At 34.5% G+C, this 13260-nt stretch overlaps 1 protein-coding gene across 7 annotated transcripts in view; it reads right to left on the minus strand.

Moving 5' to 3' along the window:
• Positions 1-13260, minus strand: part of LOC114327060 (endothelin-converting enzyme homolog) — a 167437-nt gene that overhangs the window by 50967 nt on the left and 103210 nt on the right. For all 7 annotated transcript variants that reach the window (XM_028275587.2, XM_050648818.1, XM_028275573.2 and 4 more), the window contains exon 2: positions 3820-4056. In XM_028275587.2, the coding sequence (XP_028131388.1) occupies positions 3820-4056 (237 nt within the window). The remainder of the gene's footprint in view (positions 1-3819; positions 4057-13260) is intronic.

Below are 13260 nucleotides of genomic sequence, written 5' to 3' on the forward strand. Positions count from 1 at the left end.
AAAAGAGGAGCAGACATCGCAAGTGACCACCATCTGTTAATTGGTACCATTAAAATCAAGATGGCAAAAAACAAAAACAAAATCACAAGAAACACCAACAGACCCACATATAACCTGAACAAATTAAAAACTCTTCCAGGAAAACACATGTTTAGGGAGGAGCTTCAAGTAAAAACAAGAGAACGTGAAGTAAATAGCTGGGAAGATTTGGCAAATGTTCTGACAGAAATAGCTGAAGACAAACTGGGTAAAAAAGAGAAAGATAGAAAGGAATGGATATCAGATGAAACTTGGAATCTTATCGAGGAAAGAAAACAACGAAAAAAAGACATCTTGCAAGCAAGAACTGTAGAAGAAAGAACGAACCGACAACAAGAATACGAAACACTAAATAAAGCAGTTAAAAGGAATGCAAGAAGAGACAAAAGAAGGTGGGCTGAAGAACTGGCAAAACAAGCAGAAACAGCTGCACAACTCAACAGGACTAGAGAGCTGTACCAAATTACCAGACGATTAACAAAAAATGGGCCCAACTGTTCGAACATTGTAAGATCCAAGACAGGTGAATTACTTACTACAACGGATGATCAAGTAGAGAGATGGAAAGAGCACTTTCAGGAGATGCTAGGCACGCCCAGGGATAACGCGGATGAAATTGTCGAAAACCCGCAGAATGTAGACTTGCATATATCTTGCGAGTCCCCTTCCAAAATGGAGATAATAACAGCTATCAAATCTCTGAGAAATAACAGGTCCCCGGGAATCGATAACATTGCTGCCGAACTACTTAAAACTGACCCGCATCTAACCGCTGAACTTTTGCTCCCCATAATCCGAGAGGTGTGGGAAACAAACCGCATTCCAGCGGGCTGGAAAAAAGGTAATATTATTAAGCTTCCAAAAAGGGGCAACCTCACACTGTGCAAAAATTGGAGAGGAATAACCTTGCTTACCGTCATAAATAAAATTTTTACGATCATCATACATAAAAGATTAACAAACAAGGTTGAATTTCGAGCGAATCAAGCAGGTTTTAGACCAGAATCTTCCTGCATAGATCACATTAATACAGTGAGGGTAATAATGGAACAATCGGTTGAATGGAACACACCTCTATACATGGTCTTTGTCGATTTCGAACGTGCCTTTGACAGCCTGTCTCATGCTGCTATATGGAAAATTTTAGAGCTAAGAAACATTCCTCATAAAATAATTTCCATTATAAAGTCACTGTACACTGAGGCGACGTGCAGCGTGACACACAATGGGGTCAACAGTGACGAATTTGACGTACTTACTGGAGTCAGACAGGGATGTGTGCTTTCTCCGTTTCTGTTTAACATAGCTCTGGACTATGTTCTCTCCAAACTAGACTTCGACACAAAAGGGATACAATGGACGTTAACCACACGCCTAAGTGATCTGGAATACGCCGACGATATCTGTCTGTTAGGACAAAGGTTCCAGGATGTGGCCGACCAATTGGAAACACTATCCACTGAGGCCAATAAAATAGGTTTAAAAATCAATATTGGTAAAACCAAGTCGATGAGAATAAATGCAAGGAGCAACACGCTATTTAATATCGACAACAAGCAGATTGAAAATGTGGAGAACTTCACGTACCTTGGAAGTGTCATAACAGAAAGCGGAGGTACAGAAGACGATATTCGTATGAGGATACGAAAAGCTCAACAAGCTTTCAGCATGCTTAACCCTGTTTGGAGGTCTGGAGAATATACTACAAGGACAAAGATCCGAATATTCCAGTCAAATGTTATGTCTGTTCTACTCTATGGATGTGTAACCTGGAAAGTGACAAAATACCTTACAGACAAATTGCAGGTCTTTGTTAACAAATGTCTACGAAGAATTGTTCGTATTTTCTGGCCAAACACCATCAGAAACGAAGATCTGCTACACCTGACCCAACAAAAGAGGGTAGAAAATGAAATAAAATACAGAAAGTGGGGGTGGATAGGTCACACACTCCGAAAAGATAGTTCCAGTATTGCAAAAAATGCCCTAGAGTGGAATCCCCAAGGAAAGAGAAAAAGAGGTCGCCCAGCACAAACTTGGAGAAGATCCATCATGGACGAGATAAGAAGTCAAGGAAAGTCTTGGAATGAGGTGAAGGCCCTAGCGCAAAATAGAACCCGATGGCGCGTTTTCACTGAAGCTCTATGCTCCACTTAGGAGTTCAAGAACATTATATATATAAATATCTCATTCCCTGGATAGGATATTATATTCATAACTCGTTGCAAGCTCTAGTCATTTCTAGTAAATTTTCATCAACGCTATTTGAGCCTAATACTGGTTTTTAATAAGAGCCACAGTGTCATGGTCTATACTTTTATACCATGTAGTGTTAAGGATTTTATGAGTTCTATAATATCTAGTATATTATAGTAATATCTGTATGGCCTATAGACACTTTCGCAAAAATAAGATATGTCCAAATGATTCTTAACTTTAAATATAAATAAAATGGCGATTAAAACAATATGTAATATACAGGGTATTTCATTAATAATTGTCCATATAGTAACTGGAGAAACCTTAACAGAAAATACGAAGATTTAACCTAAAACACTTATAAAATGTGGTTCCTTACTGAGTTACAGGGTGTTTTACCTAAAAATTTAAAAACTATTTTTGCTCAGCATTTTAAAACTATTCGAGGTATCCTTTTCATACTTGGCAGTAAGTGCGACTACTATACACCCTACTAAATTATGATAAACAAACGTTTCTGGCTACTACCAGAGGCATACGACAGGGGATAGTGAATGGTTGACCCTTCTCAAATTCTGCGCCACTGGAGGAATTACTATTTTAGCGCCATTTTTAGCTTCTCCAATACTTTCTACGTAAATAATATACTCCTCATTGGTAACGATAAAGTTATTACTTTTCGAGATATTTGAAGTTAAATATGAAACGGCACAGTTATTTTGATTAATTTATGATACCTAATAATATGTTTCATACGATTAAAATTTAAAAATTATTTGTACCCAGTACTTTAAAACTATTTGACGTATCCTTATCATACTTGGCAGCTTGGTGTAGGTACTGTACTCCCTACTAAAATAAGATAAATAAACGTTTCTAGCTACTACCAGAGGCGTACGACAGGGGGTAGTGGGCTGGTTGACCCTTCCCAAATTCTACGCCACTGACGAAATTGCTATTTTAGTGTATTTTTTTTATTTTTCAAAACTTTTTATGTAATTAATATACCTACTCTTCATTCGTAACGATAAAATGATTAGTTTTCGAGATATTTGAAATTAAAAATGAAGCGACACAATACATTAATCAGTCTAATCAATACATTAATCAAAATTAATGACTTTATCGTTACGAATAAGGAGTATATTATTTTCATAGAAAGTATTGGAGAATCCAAAAATTGAACTAAAATAGCAATTCCGCCAGTGGCGTAGAATTTGGAAAGGGTCAGCCATTCAGTTTCCCCCGTCGTACGCCTCTGGTAATAGACAGAAACGTTTGTTTAACATAATTTAGTAGATTGTACAATACCTATACTTCCTGTCAAGTATGAAAAGAATACGTAGAATAGTTTTAAATTGCTGAGCAGAAATAATTTTTAAATTTTTAGATAAAACTCCCTGTAACTCAGTAAGGAACCACATTTTATTTAAGTGTTTTAGGTTAAATCTTCGTATTTTCTGCTAATGTTTCTCCAGTTTCTATATGGACAATTATTAATGAAACACCCTGTACAATGAAAACAATAGATACAATTAAAAAATTTAGAATAGATGAAACTAAACACAATTTTATACTAACCTTAGTTTCTTCTAATCTATGCTCAGTAACATGTAAAATTATGGCTAAAATAAATATCGTGAACAAAAGAATGCCCACTAAGAGCAACAGCACTTTTTCCAATGGCGACCTCATCTTCCAGATGGTACTACCAGCGTGGTACCGAATGTGAGTGGTACTACTACTGATTCCTTCATTCAACTGGACACTGTTAACACTATCGTCATCTGCAAAGTCTGCATTTGTGTACCTCGTCATCTGTAACAAAAGAAAAAAAAAAGTGGTTATAACTCTCGACTGAGGAATATCCGTCGAAGTATTGGATAACTATCAATCGGATACATCTACCTGGGTTACATATATCTCCCACTATTATCCCTATAAAGGGATACTTGTGGAAGGGTTGTCAGTCAAAATTTGGAAAACAAAAAAAAGAAGATATTTACTACTTCATCCTTTATTAAAGGCCTTTATTAACGCATAGAGACAGATCAGTGCCGGTTTATCCACTGGGCGCATGGTGCGGGCGCCAAGGGGACCGGGCCCCGGAGAGGCCCGAAAGGGCCCATTCCTTTTATTTATAAAAAAGTAAAGTCGCTAAATAATCTACACATTTTCTGAAAATAATCTCATACGCAGATACGCCAATACACTGCAAATGCCTATGTTCTATTGTTACATCACTTCACGCGTATACACAGTGGCGTAGCCTAGCACCACAGGGGCCCCGTGTCAATGTTTGTGGCAATATTTTTTCAAAAACTACAGAATGTTGTCAGAAAGATGTCTCGAATTGTAGTGAATTTTGCATGTGAATCCAGCTTGGAAGCAACTAGTTATTTCAGAACTGTTCAAAGCATCTACACGCTTTTTTCGGCTTCTCCTCAAAGGTGGAATTTACTGAAAGAAAGCGGCAAATGTGTGTAAAATGTTGTGTAAAAAGATTAATTGAAACTAGATGGTCCGCCCGATTTGACGCTGTAAATGCATGATTTACAATGCTGACATTTACGACGACGATCAAAGCACAGAGAATACGATACTTGGGGCACATAGAGAGAATGGGAAGTAAACGAATGCCAAAAATGGTACTTTCACGAAGACCAATACAAAAGAGGAGGAAAGGCAGGCCAAGGAAAAGATGGAAGGACAGTGTATATGAAGACTTGAAGAAAAGTAACATTGAGAGATGGAAAGAACTAGCATTGGACAGAAGGAGATGGAGAGAGGTTGTGAAGGAGTGTATAAAAAGACTGAAGTGTATTTAAATAAAATTTATAAGTTATGTAAGTTATATTAAGTTATTTACTATATTATTTATGTAATCAGAAATGTAAACATTTTAGCCCTAGGCCTACAAGGCCTGTTGCGCTTAATAAATAAATAAAATAAATAAATGCATTATTTAAAAACTACGGATCCATCAAACATTTTTTTCCAGTTAAACAATAATAGAGATGAAAAATCAGCAGATAGAAGTGAAGCCAAGGCACTGTACAATAAAATTGATACCTTTGAGACAGCTCTATTGACACTGATTTGGGCAAGAATTTTGGAACGAGTGAATGCAACAAGCAAAACGTTAGAAACTGTGGACTTAAACGTGTCAATTGGAGTAGAATTAATGACATCTCTTTTGAGCTTTGTTGGAGACGTAAGAAATAAGTTTAGCGAAATTGAACAAGAAGCGAAAACTTTCTTTTGCGAAGGCGAGGATATCTCAAACATCTACTATACAACTGACCTTCAAAAAATAAAGAAAATAAAAACATTTTTCGAAGAAGCAGGTGAAAGTCAAATCATTTTAAAGGGGCAAGAGATATTCAGAATTGAAGTATTAGTCCAGAAAGCAACTGCGCATCCGCTAGGAAAAATATTCTAATTCGTATTTTTTGCACAATCTTACTCAAAAAGGACTCGTTTTAACAAATTTGCATGTTGCCAGGACCAAAAGGTGGTCAAAAATTTTTTAAACGTTTTTTTTTGTTTTTTTCCTAAAATAATTTTTTTTGCATGAAAAAAATTTTTTTTAGGTTTTTTGGATCATTCCAAACAGAAAAGGTCTTTAGTGACTTTTCTCTAAAAAAGATAGGTTTTGACATATAAGCTATTAAAAATTGAAAAATTGCGAAATCGGCCATTTTTAACCCTCAAAAACTATGTGAAAAACTGAAAATTTGAATGTTGCCAAGGTAGATAGATATTCTTTAAACATCGATTGATGAAATCCCGAAGAGTTTTTTGCAATACAATTTTCAAAACTCCTTTGTATTTTAATTGCTAATCAAGCGTGCGCGACACTATTTTCCACCGACAGTATGGTGCAAATGAAAGGAATAAATTCGTTATTTCGTAAACCGGCGACTTTAAGGAAAAATCCCGAAACAGGTCGATTTTTATTTTTAAGTTATGATATTGTGGCATATATGGTATACTAGTGACGTCGTCCGTCTGGGCGTGACGACGTAATCGATGATTTTTTTAAATGAGAATAGGGGTCGTGTGGTAGCTCATTTGAAATGTTCTTCAATTCTCTATTCAGTAATGTAAACATTTACATAATTATTTATACAGGGTGTCCTTCTACTTCTTTTTTTGTCAAATAATTTAATTTAATAAAACAATTTTGGACACCCTGTATAAATAATGATGTAAGTGTTTATATTACTGAAAAGAGAATTAAAGAACCTTTCAAATGAGCTAGCACACGGCCCCTATTCTCATTTAAAAAAATCATCGATTACGTCATCACGTCCAGATGGATGACGTCACTAGTATACCATATATGCCACAATATCATAACTTAAAGATAAAAATCGACCTGTTTCGGGATTTTTCCTTAAAGTCGCCGGTTTACGAAATAACGAATTTATTTCTTTCATTTGCACCATACTGTCAGTGGAAAATAGCGTCGCGCATGCTTGAGTAGCAATTAAAAAACAAAGGAGTTTTGAATATTGTATTGCAAAAAAATCTTCTGGATTTCATCAATCGATGTTTAAGGAATATCTACTTGCTTTGATAATATTCAAATTTTCAGTTTTTCACACAGTTTTTGAGGGTTAAAAGTGGCCGATTTCGCAATTTTTCAATTTTTAATCGCTTATATGTCAAAAACTATCATTTTTAGAGAAAAGTCACTAAAGACCTTTTTTGTTTGGAATGACCCAAAAAAATATAAAAAAACTTTTTTCCATGCAAAAAAAATAATTTTAGGAAAAAACCCAAAAAAAAAAAATTTTGGACCACCTGTTGGTCCTGGCAACATGCAAATTTGTTAAAAGGAGTCCTTTTTGAGTAAGATTGTGCAAAAAATCCGAATTAGAATATTTTTCCTAGCGGATGCGCAGTGGCTTTCTGAACTATATTTAATGTTATATGCGACAATATAATATATTGTCGCATAGTTTTATGGGGATTTTTACGTCTAGATTTTTTATAGAAAAAATATGATGCAACTTTTAATTTTAAGAAAAACGTGTTTTTTCTCCCACCTAAAATTCAAAATAAACTTGATTTTCGTTTATTATTAAAATTAGCCATTCATCACCAATGATCAGTCTCTCGAAAAATTAGCGTTATTTTGGGGATTTATAACGTAGATGTTAAAAGTTTGCACCGGTTGTTTTCTACAAAAACATTTTGATCCAAAACTTTCCAGAAAACTTGTTTGTTCTTTGTACTCATGTTTTATTATTGAGTTTGATTTAAAATCTATATTTCAAATTTTGTCAGTCAAATTTTGCGATTAAACTTTGCAATTCACGAATCTGCATCTTGAACTTTAAAAGATTCATAACTTTTACTAGAATAAGACTAAAAGCTTAAAGCAGAAACCATTGTCTTTAAAAAAGTGAGCGATATATAGTGTACAAACTTTAAAAAATATTAAAACGGACCAGAGTTGTAGCGAGCTAAACGCAAAAAAACGTGATTTCATTTTTTTTTATTTTTAGGGTAGAATTGCAATTTTGCCAATATTCCCCCACCAAAAATTTAAAGTAAATTTAATTTTCGTTTTCATCGCGGTCAAAAACATATTCTAAGACCAAAATTAGCCATTCACCACCCATGGTGAGTATCTCGAAAAATAAGCGTTATATTGGGGATTTCTAATGTCGACATTAAAAGTTGCACTATTTTTTTTCTATAAAACATTTTGATCTAAAACTTGTCAGAAAACTTCTTTGTACTCTCTATTTTAACATACACGTAATTAAGAAGCTAAATTTTAAACTTCGTCACACAACTTTTGCGATTAAACTTTGCAATGCACAAATCCGCACCTTTTCCTTTGAAAAATTCATAACCGTTATCAGGATAAGAATAAAAGCTGGAAACAGGTACCGTTGTCTTCAGAAATATTAGAGCTATATACTGTAAGAATTTCAGAAAAAAATATTAAAATGGAACAGAGTTGTAGCGAGGTAAACGGAAAAAACGTGATTTCATTTTATTTTTATTTTTAGGTTAAAATTGCGATTTCGACAATGTTCCCCCAGTAAAAGAGCAACAAGAGTTCTGGCTATTTGGTGGAGGCGCCCCATGTTATTTCTTATGGGAAAACGAATAAAATCGCTAAGGTCCATTCTGCTCGTTTTTTGAGCGTTTTGTGGTGGAGGCGTGACAGCTCGTTGGATCGTGACGTAAGAGGTGTCGTTGAAAAAGGAGGGGGTATCGAATAGGTTAACACAAAAAACCATCACCAAGACAGTGCCAAAACAGCAGTACAGCATATCTCCCTTTCTATTGGTCGGACCTTAGCGTAAGAGGGCCCGTTGGAAAGCGGGGGGCTTAAAGAATATGGTAACACACAACGTAAACACAAAGATATTGCCAAGGCAGCATTATCGCATATCTCCGGTGTTATTGGTCTGATTTTAATGATTAAAACCTTAAATGAATGAAGAGGGGGTTGTGCATATGCTGAGACAAAAACAAACATGACATCATTGCCAAAAGAGCACTCTATCGTATCTTCGTTGCTATTGGACCTATTTTGACGTTTGAGGTGTCAAATTAAGGGGGATGGGATTTCATCTATTATAGTTCTTCTCTTGACAGACAAATTGTCTTATCATGCCCCCTACCGGCTATAACCTTTAACTGTGCCCAAGCTGTCTAGCACCTATCTGTCATCGTAAAAGAGTCTTCAGCCTATGGCTTCTTCTCTATCTCTCTCTCTCTCTCTCTCTCTCTCTCTCTCTCTCTCTCTCTCTCTCTCTCTCTCTCTCTCTCTTTCTCTCTCTCTCTCTCACTCTCTCTTTTTCTCTTTCTCTCTCTCTCGAAACAATTCATGAAAGATACAGGCGATATAACGTATGAGATATTACTAGAAATAGAACATGATTATTCAAAAAGCTTATTCCATTCTTGCAGTATGACCAAACCAACAAAAATCCTCGATCTAATCTTCTCTGATTGATTACTACTATACATGGATCTCCCTTTAATCATACATTGCTCTTTACAAATAACATATATCATTCTTAGAGTATGACCAAACCAACAAACATCCTCGATGTAATCTTCTCTGATTGAGTACTACTATACATGGATCTCCCTTTAATCATACATTGCTCTTTACAAAGAACATATACCATTCTTACAGCATGGTCAAACCAACAAACATCCTCGATATAATCTCTGATTAAGTACTACTATACATGGATCTCCACTGAACGTAAATTATTATACACCGCTATTATTCTGCATATACGTATCATTTTTATGAAAATTACTGACTACAGATGTATTGTGAGTTGCATACAATATTTTTTCTACGGCAATTCAGGTAATATTATGTTTTTGTACGACGGTATTGTACTTTTATAGTTAAATAGTCGCTTATTCATTTTACGGTGAGCTACATTCTACATCTATTTTTATGTTAATTATTAGCTATAATCCGTCCGTAAACGGAACGTAAATATGTTAACGTTTGTATGATATTATATAAGCCTTCGGTATATAGTACTATGACGTCCCTCTCCCCACTCCTGTAAAATACACAGACGACACTTAATTGAATGAATAAAGCAAAATCAGTATCAATCAATCATTCGACGAAGTAAGATGGAAAAAATTGAGTTGTTCAGAGGTCAGAATGCAGTCTGAAAAATTAAACAGTTAAATTTAGATGACATACTTATTGATCAATGGATGACAAACACAAAAGTTACCTGCTACATCCTATATGTCAGCGGAGTACCAGCATCTTTTGTTCTATTATCAAAATGTGACTTTGATCCACTCGGACAACACGATGTACCAAGAGTATTAGATTATATATACACTTTACCTAACCATCGGAGAAGAGGATATGCTTGCAAACTTATAGGCTACCCTACATCACATAAAGAAAATGAATGAATTCACAGCATTTTGCTGCAACGATGAATCTGAACGGCTCTTTTTAAAATGTAAATGTATTAATCATGGATTAATGAATTATAATGTAATATTAAGATATCCATAATAAATTTATATAAAATATATCTTCTTTTGTTTCTTTCACGCTTAATGAAACTTAATGTTTTTTAAAATACTGGATGGTGTATTGTATAATTTTGAATTTCTAAACCGAATGCGATTCCAAGATCGTATACATGTAACTGCCATACTTATTAATCCTGTATTAGATGTCGCTCATAGAAATATTGTGTATAATAAAATGAATGTAGAAATAAAGAAATGTTAAGAAATAAACTTGTTTCATTGATCCACCCACTTATGCGTTAATAAAAAACCTAAATTTGGATAACATAAATCTATTAATATTTCATGTATATGTGACCAATTTATAAGTTTTATGTGACAGTCGTCACAACTTAATTGATCATCAAGAATTAATTTGATGGTCCGTACGTCGATTTTCGCTTATCCGTAAAAAAATATGTATGTTACAGTGCCATCACAATGAATAATTAACAAACCGAAAAGAAGAAGAAAAATTGACACCAACATGACAAACGAAAACAAGAAGAATTGACAAACGAAAAGAAGAAGAAGACTCAACACAATGATGAATAATTGACAAATCGAAAAGAAGAATTGACAGCAGCATGACAAGCGAAAAGAAGAAGAAGAATTGACGAATCGAAAAGAAGAAGTAGAATTGACAAACGAAAAAAAGAGGAAGAAGTGACAGCAACGTGACATATCGAAAAGAAGAAGAAAAATTGACAGCAGCATGACAAACGAAAAGAAGAAGAATTGATAAACGAAAAGAAGAAGAAGAAGGCTTAACACAATGAAGAATAATCGACAAATCAAAAAGAAGAAGAAGAATTGACGTGACAAACGAAAAGAAGAAGAAGAATTGACAAACGATAAAAATAGGAAGAAGTGACAGCAACGTGACATTTCGAAAAAAAGAAGAAAAATTGACAGCAACATGACAGACGAAAAGAAGAAGAAGGCTCAACGCAATGAAGAATAATTGACAAATCAAAAAGAAGAAGAAAAATTGACAGCAACATGCCAAACGAAAAGAAGAAGTGTCAATAGCTCAAAACAATGAAGAATAATTGTCAAATCGAAAAGAAGAAGAAGAATTGACAAACGAAAAGAAGAAGAAGAATTGACAGCAGCATGACAAACGAAAAGAAGAAGTGACAATAGCTCAAAACAATGAAGAATAATTGTCAAATCGAAAAGAAGAAGAAGAATTGACAACATGACAAACGAAAAGAAGAAGAAGAATTGACAAACGAAAAGAAGAAGAAGTGAAAATGGCTCAACACAATGAAGAAGTGGCAAACCGGAAAAGAAGAATTGACAGCAACATGACAAACGTAAAGAAGAAGAAGAATTGACACACCGAAAAGAAGAAGAATTGACAGATAGCTTGACACAAAGAAGAAGAAGAAATTAAATACGAGTTTATTATTCATAAAATTCACATCTAATACTAAGTATTAAATAGAATTTCATTAGTCACACAAAACGAATGTGTCAGCGGAAGCAATATCATATTACACCTGTAACATGATATTGCAGTAGTAAGAATGCAGGGCAATGACCGCAAAAAAGCAATGATTATAATTTTTGCAACATCGCCAGAAACACCTTGCAAATTTTACACGACTCGTTAAAACGGAAATTAAAACTGCAACTTCTAGAAATAATATTCACATGTCTAATATTGCATTTTAACCTGATATTGTAAAATAAGTAAGAATGTAGGACAATGACTGCAAAAAAGCATCAATTATATTTTTTAGTATACGATTTCATTATTATGACACAGCACATTCTACACGACGCGACGCGCTAATAACGGAAATCAAAACCGCAAACTCTAGCAATAATATGCACATGTCGTTTCAAAGAATCTTGCAAGTACATGTAAATTATAATGCGTTATCAGATAAACCTACTATATAAATAGAAATCGGGGGATAGCCAGTTCATTGAGTTTCTGACAAGCATAAAGTACACCAATCGTGACCAAGTCACAGTTTCTGAACGTTTAGTTAGTAACTTCGCAGTGCAGTGATAAATATTGAATCAAGGTAAGCTATTTTTTTGTTGTTCATTTGTTAAATATTTTTTATGTGTATGTATTGTGTACTTGTGTTTCATGTTTTAAATATTTTTTTAAGTAAGTTCTTGTGTTAGTATTATGTACTTGTGGTTCTTTTATCTATGTTTAAAATAATTACGTGCAAAAAAAAAATTCCCGTCTACTCTTCTAGGTGATGTTATCGCTACTTTTAGACAAAGGTAGTGACGTGTGCATCCGATGAACTGGTATGTAGGTAATAAAAGGTACCCTGAATAAATTCTATATTTTATTTGTGAAAAATTAACACATATATAAAACACAGAACTTTAGTATATTCATTCTTGAATGTCGTATATTCATTCTGAAATTTCTTGGATTTCTTGTTTTATTAAAGTATGTTTCTGTTATTAGTCAATAATATCCAGGTACCTCAGTTCGTCTATAATTTCAGCTGCTTCTCTTCCGGTTAAAGCGTCGGCTTTTGAAAGAATTTCAAGGCCTTTCACAAGCATGTTCGGGTCGCCATGTTCGCTATACAGACACCATATCTCTTCCAGTTCGTCAAGTATCTGCTTCTTTTCTATATCACGAAACCTTCTTTCAGCAGTTCTTGTGGGAACATCAACACGGTTTTTCTCTAAACCATGCATCTGCATGTCTTGTGTATCTTGACCTTTCTGCGATATATGCCTTCTTTTTTTACACTGTTGTTGTATGTCTGATGTATTATCTTCTACTTGTGTGTCAACATTTCTTGCGGTACCATGTAAAGCCTGTGTTCTTCTTCTTCTTTTTCCTAGATACATTGGCTTAATAATTTTTTCGTATTTTGCTGTGTGAGATTGGTGAAGTAGACGCCCTCGCCTATCCCTGTGTACTCCGGATTCGTCTAGAAGAGTTTTGTAAATTTTTTGGTCGGCTAGAGTATATTGTGTAGGTTCCTTCGAGAAAAT

Source organism: Diabrotica virgifera, chromosome 4 (assembly GCF_917563875.1).
Source record: "Diabrotica virgifera virgifera chromosome 4, PGI_DIABVI_V3a".
In the NCBI taxonomy this organism is placed as follows: domain Eukaryota; kingdom Metazoa; phylum Arthropoda; class Insecta; order Coleoptera; family Chrysomelidae; genus Diabrotica; species Diabrotica virgifera.